General features: G+C 43.3%; 1 protein-coding gene across 1 annotated transcript in view; it reads right to left on the bottom strand.

The window, feature by feature from the left end:
- The window catches only part of LOC112104303 (5-hydroxytryptamine receptor 2A), a 48008-nt gene extending 33722 nt beyond the window's left edge, over positions 1 to 14286 (bottom strand). Inside the window, exons 1-2 of the mRNA XM_024196534.1 lie at positions 13815 to 14286; positions 9292 to 9492 (exon numbers count right to left, since the gene is read on the bottom strand). Coding sequence (XP_024052302.1) covers positions 9292 to 9492; positions 13815 to 14286 — 673 coding nt within the window. The remainder of the gene's footprint in view (positions 1 to 9291; positions 9493 to 13814) is intronic.
- Between the last annotated feature and the right edge of the window lie 292 nt (positions 14287 to 14578).

Raw genomic sequence — 14578 nt, 5'->3', positions numbered from 1 at the left:
CCGGCTTCTATAAATCCGACCTAATTCTGTAGTGTAGACATAGCCTCTGTCTCTTAATCAGTCTATATACAGAAACAGACACTATTGCAGTTAATAATTTTGACTTTTCCCAGGACCATTTATGAATTAAGTGGGCATTAATTCATCAGTAGCCAATTTTGGTGAGGTCTACTACTACAATAATAAATTCTATATTGGTATAATTATTATTGATTAATGGGCCCTACACATTAGGGGGCTGGGGCACATGACTTACGAAGAGAGGCTGAGGGAACTGGGGTTATTTAGTCTGCAGAAGAGAAGAGTGAGGGGGGATTTGATAGCAGCCTTCAACTACCTGAAGGAGGGTTCCAAAGAGGATGGAGCTCGGCTGTTCTCAGTGGTGGCAGATGACAGAACAAGAAGCAATGGTTTCAAGTTGCAGTGGGGGAGGTCTAGGTTGGATATCAGGAAACACTATTTCACTAGGAGGGTGGTGAAGCACTGGAATGGGTTACCTAGGGAGGTCATGGAATCTCCATCCTTAGAGGTTTTTAAGGCCCGGATTGACAAAGCCCTGGCTGGGATGATTTAGTTGGTGTTGGTCCTACTTTGAGCAGGGGGTTGGACTAGATGACCTCCTGAGGTCTCTTCCAACCGTAATATTCTATGATTCAGCATTGTAGGGGAGGGGCAGGGCTGGGGGGGGTGCCGCAGCCGGGGGGGTCCTACCATGCGCCAGGCTCCAGCTGCTGGTCCTGGCTGGCTGGGGAGGGACGGGACTTCCTCTTCCCCTGCAAGGGCCACTCCCGGGGCCGGGTCAGACCCACCTCCAGGAGCCTCCCCGGGCTGCAGGAAGCTCCGTGGCAGTGCTGCCTTCAGAGCCCAGCTGGATGGAGCTTCCTGCAGCCGGGGGAGGTTCCCAGAGGTGGGTCTGACCCATCCCTGGAGCGGCCTGTGCAGGGGAAGAGGAAGTCCCATCCCTTCCCAGCCCTACCGGGACTAGAAGTGGGAGCCTGGTGCATAGTAGAAGCCCCCGTCTTGGGCGCCCCCCCAGCCCTGCCCCTCCCTGGCTCTGGGCCCAGCGCTCAGGGGCTAAAAGAGCCTTGGGCCAGCTGGGGGTGGCAGACCATGACACCCCCCTGACCCTGGGGCTTTGGGCAGTCGTCCACCTGTAAAGTCCAGCACTGCCCCCCCCCAAGTGATGACCCTCCCCATGCCCTCTTATCCTCACATCTGCACTGCTGCTGGCAGCGGCACTAGCTTTAGAGTTGGACACAGAAGTAAGGGTGGCAATCCTGCAACTCCCCTCACTCCCCACCTATAATAGCTTTACGACCGCCCACAACCATCTTTTGGGTCGGAACCCCCATGGTTACAACACTGTGAAATTTCAGATGTAAACATCTTAAACTATGAGATTGACTATTTTAAAATCTGATGACTGTGAAATTGACTAAAATGGACCATGAATTTGGTAGGGCCCTAATCATAATGCATATACACATAGGGGGCTGAGTTTAGGTTGAATGGGCAGCTTTAATTCTGGCTAACCTAACTCTTGAGTGTTTACTTTGCAACCTTAATAATGGTCTTTTAACATAGCTTGTTTATGTAATTATATACAAATTTAGGAACTTTTAACAATATACTAAATTAATCAATGCTCTTATATTATGCCCAGCTGCCCTTTAATGTGCCTTTAATTAGTTGGCTGAGTATTTGTAGGCATCATGGAAGAAGTAGTATTGAGAAGGGATCTGAAAAATAAGAGGGTAGATAATGCCCTGCGTGCATCTGCCAGTTCTTCGGGTTGGCTCTCTACTATGGGGTGGAGGATCTTGGGGTAAAGCTCCTGATCCAGATGCTTGTGTCAGCTCCAGAGGTGGAATGAGGTGACAATGCTTCCCTGTCTGCTTCCATTCCCACCTGATCCAGTGTGTATAATACATCACTGACATGGGTACAGCTGTTTGGCATTCCTCTGTTCCTCAAAAAGAGCTGCTATGGTACTTGGCACAAAAATTTCAAAAGAGGAGTGGATTATGTAGCCAGGTCCAAGAAAAATTGTGAGCCTCTACATCAGCACTTCCCTAGCTTTTGAGAGCTGAGTCTCCCCGCTACAGGAAAATAAAACCAATCACACTTCCCTTCAGCCCTGCCATAGTGGCTAGGCAGCATAGAGGAAAGTTACATTACCGCCATTCCATGCCCCCTAGGCTGTTCCTTCCTGTAGCCATCTCCCCTCTCGGTGTTGGGGCCGACCCCTCTCGGTGAGGCGAATGGCCATAGGTCTGGGCTTCGGCCCCTTGCTGGGGCAATCAACAGTCATTTGGGCTCTGGCCGCCTGGGTGAGGCAGAGCAGGGAAACAATCTAAGGCTCGCAGCTCTTAGCTGGAGCAATCAATAACAGTTTGGGCTCTGGCCCTGTGGGTGGGGCAGAGCCAGGAAACAGTCTCCCACTCCCTGGTGTAGGCCTTCTGGCTTAGGGTGAGTTGGCGGACACCTCAGATGTGGGGTGGCAGCAGGGGGTAGGGATACCCAGGCCCACCCTACTCCACCAGGTCCCAGCTCATGCCCCTAAAAGTGGCGGATGGTCCTGCCACCGGTTCTGCAGGAGCATAACAAAACGGCTGGAGCATGCTGCCTCACTTCCCAGCAGCACAACTGGAACAAGATCTGTTTTCCCTGGACTACTTCCCACCACTCTTGGCGAGAGAATGCTCCATCACTGTGGCCAGGCAACACTTCCTCTGGTTGCTCCCCAGGCTCCTCCATCTCCAGTGGCTGAGGTGTGCCTTCGCTTCCAGCAGCCAGGTGATGGTTCTGCAGAGGGCTTGGAGAGATGTCTGCTTCTTTCCCTGGTCCAGCCACAACTGAACTCCAGGACACTGCTCTTCTACTTCTGGCCCTGCCCTTGCACTTCCTGTAAGGGGGGAGGGCGGGGTAGGTTTGGCTGTGCCCACCAGGCACAGTACTGGAGGGAGGTCCTTTGGCCTTACTAGACTTCCGCTTTGGGAAATGCTCATCTACATTTTGCAGTAATCAAAAATTTGAAGTCTCCAAAACTATGGAAAAGGAATTGGCAAAGGTTTTGAGATAGATGTTGCAAAAGTTTTTTTCATCAGTTTTCCCCAGCGCTATTTGGGATCCTTCTGGAGGAAAATTACTGTATAAATCTATGTGGCTACTGACTAGGGAGAGCTGAGAGTGCCTGAAGGCAGTGAACAGATGTGTAGGCTGAGGAAGGGAGGATAAGAGAAGAGAGAAACTCAGCTAAGAGGATTTGGCCTTCATCAAACTTCACATGACTTAGATCACAATAGGAAGGTGAATCCTATAACAAAGAGGGCTAAGAACTGAGGAATGATATGAGTGAAACCTTAACATTTATTACTCTAACTTTTATTTTATGTACTGTTTTCAAAGGTCTGCTAAAATGAGAGAAGGCTGGTTTTTAGCCCTTTTACAGGGGATTGTATTTCTTAGGTTTAGATTCCAAAATTTTGTTCAAAAGAAGTGAACTAGATTAATTTTATTGAGCTTCTATGGAGTTTTTCAGTGCAGGCTTTATTTATAGTACCACATATGCTAGCTGAATGTTATCGAACTGGGTTTCACATAGACCACTGTAATACATTTCAAGAAGTGATAATGTCTAGTTTTTGACACCTATTTTCAGATATCACCTCTATGCTCTAAAATAAATCGAATCATTTTCAGTGTTTAGACATTTAAGGTTTCTAGAATAACAGGCCTGCCCCTGCAATAGCCACAGATAACCTAATTATCCAGCCGCTTTGGGTACCGTTTGAATTAAGAATTAAAGACAGAATTAGAATCTGTTACAGTAATTAGATTCTATCTTAAACCAATTGCCCTTGGCACTTCATGGTCTAGAGAAATAAAGGCTGCTGGCTTAATGTTATTCTGCTGTTAAATATAAAAACTCATTTTAATACAAAATTTAGGCTGAGAACATCAAGATTTTCAGAAGTCAGGTAAGTCACATTTCCTGTCCCAAATTGTTATGTAATACATTATGAGCTCAGTCCAAAGCTCACTGAAGTCAATGTCATTAATGTCAGTGTTGTTTGGATCAGACCCTAATAAAACTAGAGTTCACTAAAGTTCAGATTTAAACAGGAAATCAGGAACAAAAATATTATTCAATGGTGATAAAAACTTTCAGAATTTTATGACTTTGAAATGCTTGATTTCTCAACCTCATTGTTGAATTAGTTTTAATATTTAATTTCCTTGGCCAAGATTTTCATAAGTATCTAGTGATTTTGACTGCATTCATTTTTTGGGTGCCCAATTTGAGACCCCTTAAAGGAATCTGGTTGTCAAAGGCAGGTGCTCATCACTTTCTGAAAATCTGCCCACATCCCCTGCCCCTACACTCAGACTTCTTTTTAAAATAGAAAAGAAAAAGGAACAAAAATCCAGAGTTATTCATCTTGCAGAGCTGATCAGAAAAAGGCAGGAAGCTCCTGGCATCTTGTCTTCCTTGGCTCGTACTATAGTGACCACTCTATTGAGCTCTCCAGGAAAAGAGGAGAGTTTGTGCCTCATTACACAACTTTGTTACAATTTCACATATTACAGTTCAATTCACAAATAGCTCAGATTTTGTTTTATTCATTAAAAAACATCATTATACCACTCATCAACCAACACTGTAGCTTCCTAGCTGTCCCTCTTCAACAACCCCTCATCCTGCCTTCCAATCTAGCCTGCACCTTCCTCTCCCAAGGTAAAACAGTGTCCAAGCTATTAAAAGAGGCAGAACTACAGAACTGACATAAAGCAACTAACAATACTACTCCTGATTTCAGGTTACAGCAAGTGGAAGAGAGACACATTGGCCCTGATTCTTTTCTGTTACTTCTACCACTCTGTACCATTCAGATAATGCAAAGATGTTGGAATCTGGCCTTAGCTGGCCTGCTGAGAATTTCCCTGGCATGATTGAGGTCTATGTTGACATACAACCAGCACAGCCAACTCCTATACCAGCTGCACCCCCAGCATAGAGGGCATGGCACCTGAGCTTCGTCAATTCTTACCTGATGTATGGTGCCTTGGGGAGCATAGTCAGCTGGCATAAATAAGAACAGCCACTAATTTATGCCAGAGCTGTTGGTCTAATTTACACTGGGGCAGGGGCCCGGGGCCAGAGTAACTTGACAATCAGGAAGCGGTAACTGGCTCTCTGATTGGCATGACCCCCATCTAACCTGTGCTGAGCAAAGTCAGTGAAGGAGAGTATCAAGGCCTTAATCTCTTTCCTTTACCCATATACCCTACAGCTCATCCATAACAGAGATAACAAAAACTCCCCAAAGCAACAGAGGTCAACATGGCCTAACTGCAAGCCACAGGAATAGAGGTACAACAGAATGACAAACAAAATGGGACCCAGAAGGCAGAGTCTCAGGGGACATGATAAAACTATTCTCTCCTGACAGAATCCCTTAATGAAGTTACATTATACTGCATTTTTAGGTCTGCCTGTGCTAATTGTACCTGTGTGGAACTGCAAAGAGTTAAATAATGTATAGACTAAGTCCTATAAGTAGCATGGGGAGCCTGGAGGTTGGTAAATGATAGATAAAACATCTCTTTGGTCATAAGCCATTTCCTAACTTTGCTGCGGCAGATTTTTGCAGGCAAGGGAGTGCTGGAGGAGGACAGGGTTACATTACATTGACAATTGATTGACAGTTAGTTGCACCGAAGGGCTGAGACCATTCAGATTCTTTATGGGGCTAGCATTTTTCTTTGTCCCTTTTATGTGGCAATCTGCCATGATGCACACTCACTCTACTTTGGAGATGAGGGATAACCAGATGCCACGCTGCCGCTCCACTGGTTATTATGCAGCTTCCTCCTTCCCTCTTTCCCAGAGCACATCACATTCAAGACATATTCACCGTCTCGGGGGGCTCGAATCTTCTTCCTTCAGCTTGTCTCTGCATGCATCATGATACCACAGTACTAACAAGGCAACTGAGCACCATTCCATTCCTCTCACTGCTCAGTCTGTTAACTGGATTTTCGTATACATATATTTAATTTAACAGCTGTTATGATTAGGTACGATATGTAAATGAGATAGACAGGTTGCACCATATCATCCCACTTGACTTCCAGGATTACATCACAGGTTTTGTTAGCAAAACATAACAAAGCCAGATTCTAGAGAGACAAGGTGGGTAAGGTAATATCTTTTGTTGGACCAATTTGTGTTGGTGAGAGAGACAAGCTTTTGAGCTACACAGAGCTCTTCTTCAAGTCTGGGAAAAGTACTTGGAGCATCACAGCTAAATACAAGGTGGAACAGATTGCTTTGCAAAGGAAGTTAGCACATATTCTAAGGGACCGTTCAAGGTGGAGTGGCCTGTTAAAACCTCTGCCGTCATAGGACCAAAAAAGGGGAGGGGGGTATTAATGGGTTACAGATTGTTGTAATAAGCCATAAATCCCATGTCTCTGTTCAGTCCATGATTTTTAGTGTCTAGTGGAGTTATGAATTTAAGCTCCCAGGCTCGTCTTTTGAAAGTGTTGTGCAGGTTTCCTTTGAGGATGAGGATTGATAGGTTAGATATGTAGTGATTGCTTTGTGAAAAGTGATCACCCACAAGTGATGTGATGTTTTTGTCTTTTTCGTTTTCCTGTGTGAGTTCATCCAAGAGCATAGTGATAGCCTGGTTTCACCCATATAATTGTTATTGGGGCATTTAGTGCACTGGATGAGGTACACCACAAGTTATGATAGGCATTTGTAGGACCCATGGATCTTGAAAGGTGTGTTGTGGGGGGTGTTGATAATTGTAGCAGTTGAGATAGGTCTGCAGGTTTTGCATCTGTTGTTCTGGCAAGGTCTGGTGCTGCTTTGAGTAGGTGTGTCCCGGTCTGTGTGGAACTTGCTTCTGATGATGAGTTTGGAGAGGTTGGGGGGTTGTTTGAAGGCCAGAAGAGGGGGTTCAAGAAAGATTTCTTTCAGGATGGTGTCCCCGTCGAGTATGGGTTGTAGTTTTTTGATGATACCCATATGGGTTCCAGTATGGGGTGGTAGGTGACAACTAGGGGCGTGGGATAGGAGAGGATTTTATTTCTATATTGAAGCAGGTTCTCTCAGGGTATTCGGGTGGCCCGTTCCATGATGTGATCTACTTCTCTGGTGGAGTGTCTTTGTTTGGTGAAGACATTTTTGAGTGTGTTACGGTGTATATCCCAGACTTCCTCCTCAAAGCATATTCTATGGTATCTGAGTGCCTGGCTGTAGATAACAGATTTCTTAGTCTGTTTGGGGTCGTTACTGGATCTATGAAGGTAGGTATCATGATCTTGTATATCGTTGTGTGTAGGGTTCCATTGATGAAGCTGATCATGGTATCCAGGAAGTTGATGCTAGTGTGGGAGTGTTCCAGAGAGAGTTTAATGGATGGTAGATGTTTGTTGAAGTTATGGTGGAAATCTATGAGGGAGTTTAAGTCACCTGTCCAGAGAATGAAAATATCATTGATATATCCCTGGCATGTCATTGGCCTCATGGTGCATTTGTCCAGAAATTCTTCCTCAAGGTGAAGAAGTTAGCATATTGGGGAGCCATCCAAGTACCGATGGCTGTTCCCATGGTTTGGACAAAGTGTTTGTTATTGAATGTACAATTGTTATGGGTGAGGATGAAATGGGATGACAATGTATTTGGGGTGGATATCTGAGGGTTGACCAGTGTCTTGAAAATATTTGTAAATATTGGATCCTACACAGGCCTATCACAACATGTGGTGTACCTCATCCAGTGCACTAAATGGTTCAATAACAACTATGTGGGTGAAACCAGACAATCACTATGCTTTTGAATGAAGTCACTCAGGAAAATGATTAAAGACAAAAATGCCCTATCACCCCTCACAAAGCAATCACCCTATATCTGACTTATTAGGCCTCATCCTCAAAGGAAACCTGCACAACATTTTCAAAGGACAAGCCTGGGAGTTTAAATTCATAACTCCGCTAGACACTAAAAATCATGGACTGAACAGAAACACTGGATTTATGGCTTATTACAACAATCTGTAACCCATTAATCCCTCCCCCCCCTTTTGATCCTTTGACTGCAGAGGTTTTAACAGGCCACTCCATCTTGAAAGGTCCCTTAGAATATGTGCTACCTACCTATGAAAAACAATCTGTTCCACCTTGTATTTAGCTGTGATGCTCCAAGTACCTTTCCCAGACTTGAAGAAGAGCTCTGTGTAGCTCAAAAGCTTGTCAAGTATCAGGGGGTAGCCGTGTTAGTCTGTATCTACAAAAACAACAAGGAGTCTGGTGGCACCTTAAAGACTAACAGATTTATTTGGGCATAAGCTTTCGTGAGTAAAAACCTCACTTCTTCGGATGCATAGAGTGAAAGTCTTTGCAACAAACAAACAAAAAACCCTCCAAGAGTTTTGAAAGGGAACATAATCACTTGTGTTTCAGGGCATAAACCAACCTTTAACTAACGGGGATTGAGAAGAAGCTTTCCGTGTGAGCAGTTTATTCCATAATTGCTTTCTTTGTGAAGCAACTAGTATTGGCCACTGTCAGTCAGAGTACTGGACTAGATGGATCACTGGCCTGACCCAGTCTGGCAATTCCTATGTTCCTATGAATTTGTGATTAACATAGTTTAAAATATACACTTTTCTGTGCATTCTGTACACAGGTGTAGGTGTATAGGTGACATCCATGAGGAAATCCCTCACATTGCTAGGCACAAAGGCCCAGATCCTGCCCACTCAGCATGCAGTGGCACAGCACTGGATCCATGTGTCTCGGGCCCTTGGTGACCATGGAGGAGCAGATAGGCTTTGCCTCAAAAACAAACAAACAAAACAAAAAACAAACCAAAAAAGCAACCCTGCTGTAAACAAGTCATAGCGATAAGGTGTCAGGAAGAATTGAATTACAGCAAAATCAGAGAGCTCTTTTTTCAGTCCTGATCATTTGCTCTTTCATGGTCTCAAGGTAGTAGAGGATATCAGTACTGAAAACAAGCACATCTATAGAAGAAACTTGAATACAACAGTTTTGACTTTGTTGTGTGTTCTTTCACTGCAGAGTGCTGCTCAATATTTCTCCACTTGCCATTGTCACTGGTGATTTTTATCATATAATTACAATATTACACCATATCTAATATTATGGCAAACAAAATCTTGCAGCCTGGGATACAATTTTAATCTGTAATATATTTGTCAAGTCTCTCAAAAACCAGGAATCTATAATTATGTGTTGAAATGTTGCCTCACTTACCAACAGATATGGTCCAAACAGCAATTATTTTTGTGAAAGCCTTAGTTCTGGAGTTAAAGCGGCTGTGATGGATGGGATTTCGTATGGCAATATAGCGATCCAGAGAGATGGCACAGAGGTGCATGATGGAGGCAGTGGAGAAAAGCACATCCAAATAGATCCAGACAGCACAGAGTTTTGTAGGCAGTGGCCATGTATATCCTGCAAAGGAGAAAGTTAGCATCAGCTAAGCAGAGTATAAATGGATGGATGAATTGCTTATAACTTTACCAAACTTAACCATTGGGGCTGAGATGTTGTTGGCCTGCTTTCTGGCTCAGGCTGATTCTAAATACATAGGCATTTCTGAGAAAGATGTTAGGGAAAAATAGGCAGTTTTGTCCACGTAAACCCATTTCTCGAGTTTTCTTTGAAGAGCTCTAGCACCTGCAGGGTTTGGAGCAAATTTAGCAGGGAGACGGTCCTGGGAGCAGAGAAATGCATTTTGTTTTTCCTGTGAAAATACATACCGATTAGACCAAGTTATAAGAAAATTGGCCTTTGCTCATGGTCAGTAGATCTTATGAGAGGCCTGCTGCTAAAATCTCTGAAAGTTCCATTTGCACTAAGCATGCTCCAGTCCCACGGTGCTAACCACACTGAAGGTCCCAGGCAGAGAACTAGAGCTCCAGATGGGGATGATGTGGAAGCTATAGCAGCAGCTGCTGCTACCCCTTTGGCACAGGGCAGAGTTTCCTAAAGTGTGTGTGGCATTTGAAGGACTAGCTGGGGGTGTGTGGAACAGGGGCAGTGCAAGTTTCCCCATGTTGTCCTGCTAACATGACAGGGTGGAAGGGGAATGCACTTGGCTTAATTTTTCTGAAGTGTGTCTCAGTTTTCAGTCTGAGAAATACTGGCCAAAGAGCATAAAGTGAGTGGAAGCTGAAAGGAGTATAGCTCTCCCTTCCACTAAAACCATAGGAAGAACTCCTCTGCTCTCCCTCTTTCTTGGCTGGAGCAGTGAGAGCTCCCCTTCCTGTTTCAATGTGCTCTGCCCACCAGGGAAGGTGTGCTGAGTGCTAGGGGGAGACAGTGAGTTCTAGTCTCAGCTCTTCCACTGTACACTTCATGGTCCTTATTATTAAGCAAGGCCTTCCCCAACCTGAGGAGGCAGGCAAGTATCATTCCTGCATATTACAGATGGGATAACTGAGAAGTATCATGAGGTCTTTTGTGACAGTGTTGAGAATAGAACCAAGACACCGGATTCTGTGCTGCGCTTCTCAGAAAGTGTCGTATAGAGAAATGGGGAGGAAAGTTGGTTTTAAATCACCTTTGTACCTCCCAGAGTCTGGGCTACTCTAAGAGCTGGGTCCATCCCCAACATAAATTATGGGTCCCAGAGACTGCTCTAATTTACAGCCTTACACAGATGCCCATGGGATTCCTCACAGCTCAGAACTGCTGCAGCACAGAGCTTTGCCTCCTTCCCCTGGCATGCCCCTATGCTGAGGGCTGCAAGAATGTGAAGAGTAGGGCCAGAGGCCCAGCCCTGGAGGAATTCCCCAAGTGGCCACTCTGCATCCTTTACAGCCCCTATATATCATTCTGGGGACCAGAATTTGTCCGTAGATTTAATATGGTAGACTCAAGTTTCAGCCATTTAGCCACAATGCTTTTCTGAAGGGATGTGCCAAATTTATGTGTTTGGCTGTGCATATTCCCCTCCAGAGCCAGGAATATAACCCCAGGTTCTGGATTCCCAGTATTCCCCTGCTGTCCAGCAAACAGTTATCTAACATTGGTGAAACGTGTCACATTCTTCTCTAGTGGCTGGTCCCCATAAAGAGTAACGTCCTCCTCCTCCTACTACCAGTTACTTCTTCAACAGAAGCAGTAGAGATCTGTGCAGTGGATTGAAAGGTCCTGGGCTCCAACTCTACTAATGATATGTGTAGAGGAACAAGTTTCCACATGAAGGAATATCCCTTTGTCTTGTGTTCAAGGCTCTGGACTGCTATGTAGGAGAGCTGCGTTCTGCTCCTGCTTCTGCTACAGACTTCCCAAGGGATGTTGGACAAAATGTTATTGTAATGACTACGCACAAGGAGGTTGAGTTAAAGCTGCCTGGGCAGAATTTATTTTTGTCATTTCTTATCTTTTTAACCTTTGACTTTGCAACCTTAACATTCTTTTAATGGATTTTTTTGGGTATGTATCTATAGAAAATCAGAGAAGGGCCATTTTTTGTATGAAGGTAATTGTATAGCACAAGTACAAAAGGGACCCAATCCCTGTTTGAGTCCTGGCCGATACTGAAATACAAATAATATTGTATGTATGTTAATACACACCCACACCCACACTTCAGATTGAGGCCCAAGCCACATTCAAATCTGCATTTCAACCATTTCTCCAACACTCTAAAGTTTAGAGCGTTCATATCCAGGCTTTTGATCTGGGGTGCTAGTAATTTATACGTAGAGGGGGCATTCAGACCTAAGGGATCATTTCTGTTCCCACTTAAACCAATGGCCAAACTCTTACTGACTTAATCTGGAATTAGATGAGACTCTAAAAGTCTGAAATAGTGCTGAGCAACTCTCCAGGTGCTGAGTGCCCTGATGATGGGAGTTTAAGGTGCTGGCTCCTTATAGGATTGAGCTCTTAAAGCCAGATTATCAACGGTATTTAGGTGCCCAACTCCCATTGATTTTGAGGATCTGGGCCATAATGACTTCTGGTTTGAATTCAGTGCAAATAGCACCAGAAGTGCTTTGATGCCTGGGATAATATGATCACAGGTTAATGGGAGTCTGGAAACTGGCTGATTCCTGGCCTTTTGCCTCTGATAGTTGGGGTGAAGTTCGTAGTTCTGGCTGGGGTAGGGGGGTTCTCTAGAATAAACGGTTTGCTGGTCATTGTGATGCTGATAATGTATCATGCTGATGCTGCATTTCTAGGAAAGCTCATGCCAGAATGACTGAGTGATTTTTCAAAGGCATGTATCCTGGAAAGGGATCTTTCCTCTGGCAAAAGACATCACACTGCAAAGGAGAAAAAAGAGAGAAAAAAATAGAGAAGAAGCAAAGTGAGAGTCCTTCCTCTGTCAAATGGAGGGGACGGAGTTTTTCTCCTTTGCAGTGATCATGCAGCTGCCCTCCTATTGCTGTGTGTGTATTAAGGGTGCATTTGACCATGTAAATATTGCAATTAAAATAAATGAATGGTCACAATTTAATATGGATTTCTGAGCAGAGGCAGGGATTAGCTTCCTCAGTGGCAGGGACTGGCCAGCAGGAGTCTCTGTTGCATGTGTCAGTGAACCATCCAGGGCTTGAGTCTTTCACTTATCTCACAAATCAAGCAATTACTGCGTCTCTGGCACTATTTTTCATTAGCTTCCCCACTACCAAAGGTAATGATACTACTGATACAATCAGTCACAGGCCCATGCCAATTCCACACCTAATTTGATAATACTATTTAGGGTAGTTTGTCTAGATCACAGGGAAAGTGAAAGAGGGAGATTTGGAAATAAACTCTTATATTGCTGTTTCCTAATAAAATCTTCCTAAAGTTACAGTTTAGTGGCTGATGATTTAGCTTATTGAAACAAGCCTAGAAGCTATTTCATCTCATGTCTCTTCTCTTCTTGTATTGGGTATTTTTTCTAAGTTTTGAAGGAAAATTACACAAAAATAGGAACATATTTTCATTTAACACTTAGGCTGCTGCTTTTCAACCTTCTCTGCTGTGTAACAGAGGCTGCTGAGGATTTTGGTCAAAATAACAAACTTCCGTTACCAATCTCAATAAACTGTGTCACAATTCAATTTACACTTTCAAATTACTCATTAGAATACATAGATAAAGATCTTGATATTTGATTATTAATTTGTAAATGTTACTAACAATTGGGCACAATTAAGTCTATCTACTTTTCAGCCTCCTTCAAAACACTTATTCCAACATTTCATGGTAGCTAATGAAATTTAAAGGTAGACCTGTAAATAAGGATCTCAGTGGAAAGATAATTATTTAGAATTGCAATGCTTGATTAAAAAAATGAAATAAAATTAAAAATAGAGGCAGGCTATTTTAACTCTGAGGGCACCAAGTCATTAATGCTTCTGTGCCTATTTGCAGAGCAAAGTAATTGACAGGACGTTACTTACTTATTAGTAACACTGAAAACTATGCGTCAAAGATAAAACTGATACAACAGAAAGGACACAATATCTGATAGAAATTATAAGACAATTCCATCATAATCAAAGTGGCAAATTGACATTTTGGACTGTGTTTAAAATGTCCATACTTAAAAGTTAAAACTAAATAAACATGTAAATATTGCATCTGTTCTTTACATACATTTACCCCTTATAGTTATTTTTCACCTTGCACAGGGAGGTGGCAAGAATATACCTTAAAACTAGCCTGTATTTACATTTTCCTTATCAAGCTGAAATAATAACAGTGTGTGCATGCAATTTTTAAAAAGCTACTCAATGTATGGAATAGGTTAGACAGGTGATACTCACCATACAGTATGGTTAACATTGACACAGGCATGACAAGGAAACCCAACAGCATATCAGCTATTGCAAGTGACATTAGAAAATAATTAGTGGCATTCTGTAGCTTTTTCTCCAGTGACACAGCCATGATAACAAGAATATTTCCAGCAATGGTTAGAACAATCACTATAACTGTCAGCAGAGCTGGCCAGTTTTTCTCTGGAAGATGAAATAGTGATGAATAACACGGCGGAGTCAGGCTACCTTCACATGAAAGATTAGTTAGGTTTTCGGAGTCCACAGTCAAGTTAAACAGATGAGATGCATTAACCTCTCCAGGCACAAAAACATTTTTGTAGAGTCTTCGCTCATGATTTAATTGGATTAAGGAGTTTGCAGTTGGGTTCTCCTCGTCACAAAGAATATCCATTGCTAAATCTGAAACCCGGAAGGATGTACAGTGAAAAAACAGAAAGTTATAACCCTTTGTCACCATCAGGCTTTATATTCCTCTGTTCAAAGCTGATGCTGGTGGAAAGAAGGGACTCTTTTTTTGTTGATTGTTTTTTCATCATTAATATGACTGAGAAAACTGATGGAGTTATTCTGGTTGCTCAAAGACTTTTGTTTTCAGTTTCATGTAGTCCAATATCAGCATCTGTTAAAAATCCAGTAGAAAAGCAAAACTAACTTACAGGCTAGAAAATGTGGACTCGAGGCTTCAGAGAGCAAAAACATTGGCCAAAAAACTTTTGCAACCACCAGGACTCCCTTCTGTAGCTACATCC

This window comes from Terrapene carolina, unplaced genomic scaffold (assembly GCF_002925995.2).
Source record: "Terrapene carolina triunguis isolate 2854851 unplaced genomic scaffold, T_m_triunguis-2.0 Scaffold18, whole genome shotgun sequence".
NCBI classification, from domain to species: domain Eukaryota; kingdom Metazoa; phylum Chordata; order Testudines; family Emydidae; genus Terrapene; species Terrapene triunguis.
This window is presented reverse-complemented; position numbering and strand designations above follow the sequence as displayed.